Below are 9,399 nucleotides of genomic sequence, written 5' to 3'. Positions count from 1 at the left end.
AATTTTTTTCCTCCCCCCAATGTTAATGTCAGCACTTACCTTAAATGAGGCTTCATCAGCTTCTTTGGGGGTCCACAGGTGACATTAGGGGTCCTAGGGACCCCTAATGTCTCCATAAAGAGGACCTGTCAATGTGCCTTTGCTATTACTGTATATAGGGGAATTGTTATCCCCCTATATAATAGCAATAACAATAAGTGCAAAAAAATATATATTTATAAATAAAAAACTAAAATAAAAAATAAAAGTCCCAAAAAAAAGTAAAAAAAAAAAACCCAAAATCTGTACCGCAACGCTGAATACTTAAAAGTGGCCTGGATGGGAAGGGGGTTTAACACCGCGGATGTCAACTGGTTAAACTTGCTAATGCAGTCCTGTGTGAATTTGTTATGTACATTTGAAATGGCACTTAAAAGTAAATTCCCCAGGAAATTCAGGTGTAGGAAAAAAGCAAACCAAAAACCTGTTTAGGCTTAGAGTATGATGCTTGACATGGAGATATATATATATATTTATAAAAAACAAAATCACATTAAAACAGAGATGAACAAATCCCGGGAGCTCCGTATGATCCTTACAAATGACAGCGGCCTCCTAACTTTTGCATTTTTCTCTAGTCTAGTCTTGGAGCTGGAACAGTATCTGTACTTCTACTTGTACCGAGTACTGTACTTGGTATCTGAACATCTCTAATAGACAGCCTCCTATAAACCATACCGTCTCTGTATAATAGAAGTGCAAATAATAATTCTCCTTTGTCCCTTGTCACAATGGTGATTCCAGCCACTTGATGCTTCAAAAAGTAGATGGTGCCATAATGGTTTATATCCCAATGTGTTTCAATATAGTGGCTTCTTCAGGGTGGAAGTGTTGCAATCAAGCATGAAGATATGATCACCTGATAAAACCAAGTGAGCTTTACACTTATGGGGGACCGTAGGAGGGGAGAGATGAAGAACTAGAGCTGGAAGTGTTTCCACTGTATGATGTGTGCTTCAGATGACCCCTCCTGTGCGAGGATACAATTTAAAAAACATCTTTAGTGCATTTCTTTTACATCAGTGGTGAGTGGGGAGCCAAAGCTCTTAGGAGGAAGGAGGGGTTTTCCAATACATTTTTAATGTGGAGAAATGAATGTTAGTTTTGCATCAACAGAGGATTTGTTAATTCATCTCATTAATCCTCTTCTGAAGGTTCACTCATCACTATTTAAATTAGCTTCCTGCCACAAAATGTCTTTAACCTTTTATGCGCAGCTTGTTTTATCTCCTGGCTCCTCAGGCTATATATGATAGGATTCATCAATGGGGTCACCACAGTGTACAACAAAGAACTGTACTTGTTTACGTTAGACGACATCTCGTTGGATGGACTCACATAAATAGTGATTAGGGACCCATAATACGCACCCACGGAGATCAGGTGGGCACTACAGGTTGAAAAGGATTTTCTTCTAGCAGTAGAGGATGAAATCTTAAGAACGATAACAAAAATGTAGCCGTAGGTCCCAATGATGAAGGTAAGAGCACAGAATAAGACGAGGACAGAGTATGTGAAGTCTAGCCATTGTACGATAGATGTGTCTGATGTAGACAATTCCACAATTGGGCCAAAATCACAAAAGAAGTGATCAATGTCACTGGGGCCACAAAACTGAAACTGAGTTATGAAAATAAATTCAGGTGAACACAGACTCCAAGTCACTACCCAACAACCATAACTCAACAGGGAGCAGATTCTGCGGTCCATAATTAAAATGTAATGCAATGGGTTACAAATAGCTACGTAACGATCATAAGACATTACAGCAAGAATGAAACACTGCACAAACCCAAAGTTAAAATAGAAATACATCTGTGTGATACAGCCGGCGACAGACATCTTCCACTTTGTCTTTAATATCAACTCCGCCATCACTGGTACAACGCAAGTGGCCAGGAGGGCATCAGCGAGAGCTAGGTGCTGGAGAAAGATAAACATCGGAATTTTGAGATTATTATTGGTTGACACTAGAAGGATAATTAAAAGGTTTCCAAACACTATTGCAATGTAGATTAGAAGTAGAATAGAAAATATTAGGAGATTGAAGTTGTCTAGACCTTGGAATCCAAGAAGATGGATCTCTGTGACTTTTGTTTGGTTGTCTTGACACATTTTAAAAGCCAAGAGGTTGACCTGTCAAGCAGGAGAGTGAAACGTTTAGTCATGTAGATAGTATAACAAGTGAGTGTCCATGGAACAAGTTATGAATGTGACTGCTCTGCGGGAAATATTTGAACCTCTGTTTGTGTCTGAATGCCCTCTCAGTCTTCCACTAACCTTAGTTTTGAAACAGAATTAAAATCCAATTCTTACTATTCAGGCCTTCGACTCCTTTTTGTCCTTTTGTCTCCATTTTAATCAGAGAGTTATTTTCATACTGTATATTGTGTCAACTATGCTGTAACTAATTGTTTTTGACAATAGTGGCTATACTCCCAGAAAAATTATAAATTCCCATGCATTGAAATTAACCTTTGGCACAGTTCATTCTAGGGACCATAGACCTTTTATATGGCAAGGTCAACACAGAATAACTCAACTTTTTTCTTGCCAGAAATGGTTTTTAGGTGGCTCAAAATACTACCTACCATTTCACAATGGTGATTGGTAGTGCCCATCTCCTCCAACATTTAGCTGAGCTAAAAAAAAAGGCTGGAAAGCTGTAGTATAAATCCCCCCTCCCCTTCTTGACACATGCACTTGACCCGTGTGCAATCAGAAATCTCAAAGGAAAATAGTATATATCAGTACTGAGGGCCATCCTGATAAGGAAGCATAGTACTTCCTCATTTGGTAATGTCACACAGGGGCATCTTCAGTGGCCTTAAATGAAGGATCCCATTGAGTGGCTGGAGGTCATCTAGAGGACAAGCAGATCCAGTGAAGTGAAGACTTCCTGTTAAAGGGGCCTGCTGCCACTTGGCAATATTCTCATGTTCTAAACAGATGAGGAAAATATTTAAAACAAGCCATTCAACATACAGCTGATTGCATTTTGAAGTAATTCCTCGAAGATACACACAGGTTACTCATTGGATGCACTTGGACCTTCTAACATGACAATGATCTGAAACATAAGGCCAAGATGACCTTTTAGTGGCTGCAACAGAACAAAATGAAGGTTCTGAAGTGAACAGCACTACCTCCTGGCCCAGGCACATAATTGAGCCACTTTCAGGAGATCTCAAACATTTATTTCATACTAGATAACCAAAGAAATCTCAGGTCCTAGAGTCTTTTTTCCAAAAAGAAGGGTTCGAGAAAAAAAGGGCATAATTCACAACTATCATAAAAGACAGCAAGTCACTGTTGCTAAAGTAATATATTGATATGTATATATTGAAATATTAAATAATAAGGGTATGCAAATTTTTGAACAGGACCAATTTTTTATTTCCTTAATGTTATGGGTTGTTTAATTTTTGTGCTAATATTTTAGTTGAATGGAAATAAATAATAAAAAAATGTGTATGGTCTAATCACTTATATTTTCTTAAAAAATACTTCTCATCCTACAATTTCTGACAGCATTATGCAAACCTATGAGCACCACGGTATTGTTACAGAGAAACATGAAATATTTAGATCTCTCTGCCTCAGACTATCCTACAGACCATGTAAAGTCAAAAATCTTCCCAGCGCAAATGAATCACAGCACGCCTTCCTCCTTAATTGATTCCACCTGATCACACTGGGGCAGCTCCACAAGGCAGGGAACCCTAACATCTATAGAATGACTCTTGTGAGTACATTACCATTTTTTAAAAGCAAATTATTAAATGATCCTTCACATGGAGAGGGCGCTCTCCTTTTTTTGTCATTCTATCCTACAGACCATATTGCCCACAGCCCACTCCATGCCAAAATTTGACAAAAGCCATTTAACTAACATTTGTTTCTTTGGCTGGTGAGAAGAAGACTCCTAAACCCAAGGAGAACATACAATTTCCACCTATGGATAGATAATAGGGCAAGGTTAAGCTGTTTAAAGATAAGCCCGTCCCATGATAAGGTCCTTTACAACACAAGGCTAAAAATCCAAACAGGACCACTTAGGGCCATTGGCTGTGAACTAATTCTGCAGCATAGATTTCGGGGTCCTGGCCTTGTTACATCTCCTCCTGCCGAAAACTCAAGGCAACATGTTTTCAAAGCCTTTCCTTATCTTGGAAAAAGATAAAAACAAGTTTCTAGTGTGTAAATTCCTTTGAAAGAGTGGACCTTTCACTAATGTTTGACTGATACCAAGGGGTTGATTTACTAACCTTATAAACATGCCACGAACAAGTATACACCTCTGTAGTGTGTTCCCTCCCAGCATGATCTATGGGTGGAATGTATACACCCCTGCAGTGTGTTCCCTCCCAGCATGATCTATGGGTGGAATGTATACACCTCTGCAATGTGTGCACACCCAGCAGGTGTGTTGTGCCAAGCCCTGCATGAATTGCATGGTCATGTTGTGTAAATTAGCTTTACGTTGAAATGTGATTGTGTTGCTTGTGTTGATGAAAGCAGGAATGTAAATGTATGAGAACCATTTTTGAGTAAATTGTGATGTACTGATGTTGTCGGGATATAAATTAGTTAGTGCAAGACACCTTTGTAGTGTGTATACACCCAGCAGGTGTGTTGTGCAAAGCCCTGCATGAATTGCAAGGTAATGTGGTATGTGGTAAATTAGCTCTACATTGTGTTGCTTGCGTTGATGAATGCAGGAATGTAAATGCATGAGCTAACCATTTTTGTCTAAACTGTGAAGCAGCATTATATATGCATCATGTGCTTGATGTTTCCATATATGGCATTAGTGGAAATATGCTTTTAGAGACTTTTTGGTTGATAAATACGTTTTTCTGTGTAAAAATCACATGCACCTGGTGTGTGCGTGTGTTTAGGTTAGTAAATCACCCCCCGGTGTTTGGTATGACATTATACAGTTACTTACTCTTTTGTGCTAATGTAAAGAAATATATACCATATGATCCATGGACATCTCAGTCTACAGATCTGGATTATCTCAGATCATTTTATAGTTTCAGGGATACATTAATAAGGCCTAAGGGATTTTTGTCATCAGTCCTTTTGTGTATAATATTATCTACTAAGCCTTTGTTGATATAGCTGTGTATTTATCACTAATGATTCATCTGTAAAAAGAAGTCTCTGGAGTAACTCCCGATTATTTATTTTAATTTTTTTTAATTTTAAATCAGCAAAACACAAAACTGAAACATTTATATGGAAAAGCTATATAGCCTAGTTTAGCTTCTCTAGGATAGGATGGGGCTCACACATTCTGGTAGTAATACACCAAATACATAATCTTGCTCCTGAGTACACACAGGCTGGCTATTACAAATTATGTAATATGATCTTACACTGGACCATTTCACATTGATACATGGAATAATTGCAAGCTAAGGGAGGACTGGGCTGGGGTGTATTTGCCCTTTGGGTCAGTATTAATAAGGTATGTTGGGCTGGTGGCCCTGAGTGTAAATACTTCAATAAGAGCAGGTACCACAATGCAAAGGGAGTGCAACAGTAAAAGGGAAAGAGACAAAAAATATCAAAGACCACCAACATTAAGAGTAGGAAGAGAAATGAGATGACATGGAGGACAAGAAGATATCATCCACTTTTTATCAGTTAAGTGATCAGTGTGTGGCGGTTGTGCAAAGCAGTTAGCAATGTGTGGCAGCAGTGCAGGGCAGTTAGCAGTATATAGTGGCAGTGAAGGGCAGTTTGCAATTTATAATGGCAGTGCGGTGAGTAGGGTGTAGTTGTAGGACAGTGAACATTATATAGCAATGCAGTTAGCAGTATTCAGCCCAGGTTATGATGCCACACAAATTCCCCTGCTGTTTGTGTGCAGTGCAGTATTCAGGAGACCCAGAGTCATACAGATGACTCCTGTCAACTTGTTACTGGATGGGTGGATGAGGAATATTCAATGGGCTGCCATCCCTTCTGTTTCTCACTGTCAGCTCATCTTCAGCAGCTGTGAGGTGGATCAGCCATAGTAAAACTATGTAAGGAGGGAAGGATACACCCACACCTCCGGCCTCACCTGCCTCAATGTCCACCTACCTGGGGAGAAGCCACTGAGCCCTTAGAGAGCACCTGCCGGCTCTGTTGAGGAATGTGTGGAATGAGAATGAGGTGACAGACTATGCCATGGGCTGAGGAGAGACACACAGAGAGAAACAAAAAATAGAACAGCTTTGCAGTACATGCATATTTGCTCAGATTGTGCACCTTTAAAAACCCTGCAAGTACAGAAATATAACGAACGATTGTAGCAGACATGCACTTGGGGTTTTTTTTTTTAAGCATGTAATTTTTTAATTTAAGTTTGTCATATAAATACAAAACATAAGACATATCATAGTACATTCTGCATCCTACCGTGTACACTTGCAATTCTGTGACATAAAACTGGAGATGACATGCGATACAGTAGTACATTGGAATAATGCTAACTATATAGAAATGTAGTGAATTCAGTAACAATGCAGAGGTATAAGATATAACAGGCGTAAATCAAGGCCAACAAACAAGGCTCGCAATCACCTTTGATATTTAGCAGAGTCATCCTCACATTTCCGGAGAAGGGTCCATCTGGGACAGGGGGAATACCAACAAAGTCCTGTATAGTGGTAAGTCAACAGAAAGACTTGTAACTACAGTTTCAGACAGGAAGTGACAATGTAAGGAGTCATTAAAGGACATCAAGGGCACCCAGCGATCTATTTAATTCGGTTGTGTGGTACCATACCGTATCCTTAAACAAGGATACCAACTCTTTTAACTGTGTCGGTTGCATGGTTGACACCATATATGGGGTCCAGGTATTGAAGAATTTCTCTGTGTAAGTGCAATTGTATTGGGCATCTAGTTTATCCATCAACATCAGTCTATTAAGTAGGTCTGTAAGTTGTTGTAAGGAAGGTGGAGCAGGCATCAGCCGCACTTGGGTTTTAACTTCCTGTTGTGGGTTGACACCAAAGGGCCTTTTTTGGACTCATAAGGAATGCTTTTAGCTATTAGTTATATTAGTAATGTGACATTTGTCTAACTAATATTTCAGTGTGCACAATTTTTAAGGCTTTGAGGAGCAATAGTGGCTGTAACTGTTAAGTGTAACATGTAAGTTGTTTGCTCACATCATTTTTTTTTTAACATGACCATCTAGACAAGGATGATATACGCTCTAGTAATATGTTGAGGATAGTTTATGACTCTTCTAGGATAGTTATGGGAATATGGAGCAACTATGGAGCAAATAGATACAATTCGGGATCAGATCACCACTGTCCAGTCATCTTCCCCTATTAATGTACCAGACCCATGATCACACTTGTTACTTTCCTCTTTTGACCCTGTCACCACAGAGGAGGTTACAAAGCTTCTCTCTGACACCCACCTCACCACTTGCCCCCTAGACCTTGTTCCCTCACCACTAATTCGGTTACCTTCTTGCTCTACCCTACACTCTCTGACTCACATTTTCAATCTCTCACTCTCTACTGGAATCTTTCCCTCCTCTCTAAAACATGCGCTGCTCACCCCAATACCCAGAAAACCCCTCACTGGATCCTACCAACCTCAACAATATCAGACCAATCTCCCTACTCCCATTCACCTCCAAACTACTAGAACGCCTTATCTACAGCCGCCTGAGTCACCACCTTACTGATAACAACCTTCTCGACCTCTTACAATCTGGCTTTCATCCCCTACACTCCGCTGAAATCGCCCTCCTAAAACTCACCAATGACTTACTCACTGTTAAAAACAATGGCCACAATGCATCAAGCTACTGATCTTATACTTGTTATGCATTATAAAAAATCTTAATAAAGATCTATTGTTAAAAAAAAAAAAAACAATGGCCACTATTCCTTACTCTTGCTATTAGACACTGTTGACCACCTGCTCCTCCTCCAAAAAACTTGACTCGTTTGGCCTACAAGACTCTGCTCTCTCGTGGTTCTCCTCCTACCTATCTAAGCACTCCTTTAGTGTCACCTACAAACCTAACTCCTCCTCCCACTAATCTACTAACTGACATATCATCCAAATCCTGCCGCCTTCACCTTCGTAACATATCCAAAATACACCCCTTCCTCATCAAGGAAACCGCAAAACTACTCATACACTCCCTTGTTATCTCTCGTCTTGACTATTACAACTCCCTCCTCATTGGCCTACCACTAAACAGACTCATCCACCTGACCAACTACTAGACTCATCCACCTGACCAACTACTAGACTCATCCACCTGACCAACTGCTCAGTATCTGCATCCCCCCTCTGTCAATCCCTACACTGGCTTCCACTCGCCCAAAGGATAAAATTCAAAATATTAACAATCACTTTTAAAGCCATCCACAACTACGCCCCCGGCTATATCTCAAACCTTGTCTCAAAATATCACCCTAACCATCCCCTCCGATCCTCCCTGCTTTTCTCCTCCAGGACTTATCTAGACTCTCTCTCTCTCTGGAACTCTTTACCCCAACCTGTCCATCTATCTCCCACCTTTACCGCCTTTAGGTGATCCCTAAAGACTCATCTCTTCAGGGAGCCTATCCCACCTCAACCTAACCACTGAACCATCAAGTTCACAAACAATTCATCCCCACACAGCTATCTCCTCATGTATCACTTACCCCTCCCTTCTAGACTGTAAGCTCTCACGGGCAGGGCCCTCCTTACCATCTTGTCTTGAATTGTATTGTGATTTTAATATCTTCCTTCTATTGTAAAGCACTGCGCAAACTGTTGGTGCTATATACATCCTGTATAATAATAATAATGATAATAATAACTACTGAGCTACTGTGTTGTTTCCCATAGCTTTGAAGTCCCACATGCTTAAATTGTAAACCCAACCAAAACATTTTTTTTTTAGTTTTGTATAGAGTGGGAAAGATTAGCATGCCTATTAGGGTTTTACTGCAATCCAGGGGTCCTAGGCCAGATCGTAGGCACTAGTTCTTACCAAAACCATGGATTACATCTATGGTGCTTCTGTTGAGACAATCTCTATTGCAGTTAATATGGCAGCTCTGCCTAATGCTGCCAAGGGGGTCTATGGATTAAGACATAGTGGGCAGATGCTGGGCCCAAAGTAAAGCTGTGTGGTTGTTGGAGGGAAAATATATTTTCAAAAGGCTAAGACATACAGTTACAAGTGGCACTTCCACTGAAAGAGTTTGAGAATTTCTGTTTATTCCCAACAGCCCTGAGAACCCTACAAAACAACACCCAGCAATGACTCTGCACCTTTAGGTATTTTCAGAAGAGCAAAAAGAAATCTGGAGTTCGAGGTCCAGCATCTGAAAATTT

General features: G+C 40.1%; 1 protein-coding gene across 1 annotated transcript; it reads right to left on the bottom strand.

Annotated features, from left to right (window-relative positions):
- Positions 1 to 1,209: 1,209 nt before the first annotated feature.
- LOC108798902 (olfactory receptor 11L1-like) lies at positions 1,210 to 2,154 on the bottom strand. Its single transcript, XM_018570711.1, has one exon. The coding sequence runs from the start codon at positions 2,152 to 2,154 to the stop codon at positions 1,210 to 1,212; it is 945 nt and encodes a 314-aa protein (XP_018426213.1).
- Positions 2,155 to 9,399: the final 7,245 nt, after the last annotated feature.

Source organism: Nanorana parkeri, unplaced genomic scaffold (assembly GCF_000935625.1).
Source record: "Nanorana parkeri isolate BGI_ZX_2015 unplaced genomic scaffold, ASM93562v1 scaffold1584, whole genome shotgun sequence".
Classification (NCBI taxonomy): Eukaryota; Metazoa; Chordata; class Amphibia; order Anura; family Dicroglossidae; genus Nanorana; species Nanorana parkeri.
Note: the sequence above shows the minus strand (reverse complement) of the source record. Positions and strands in the feature narration are given on the sequence as shown.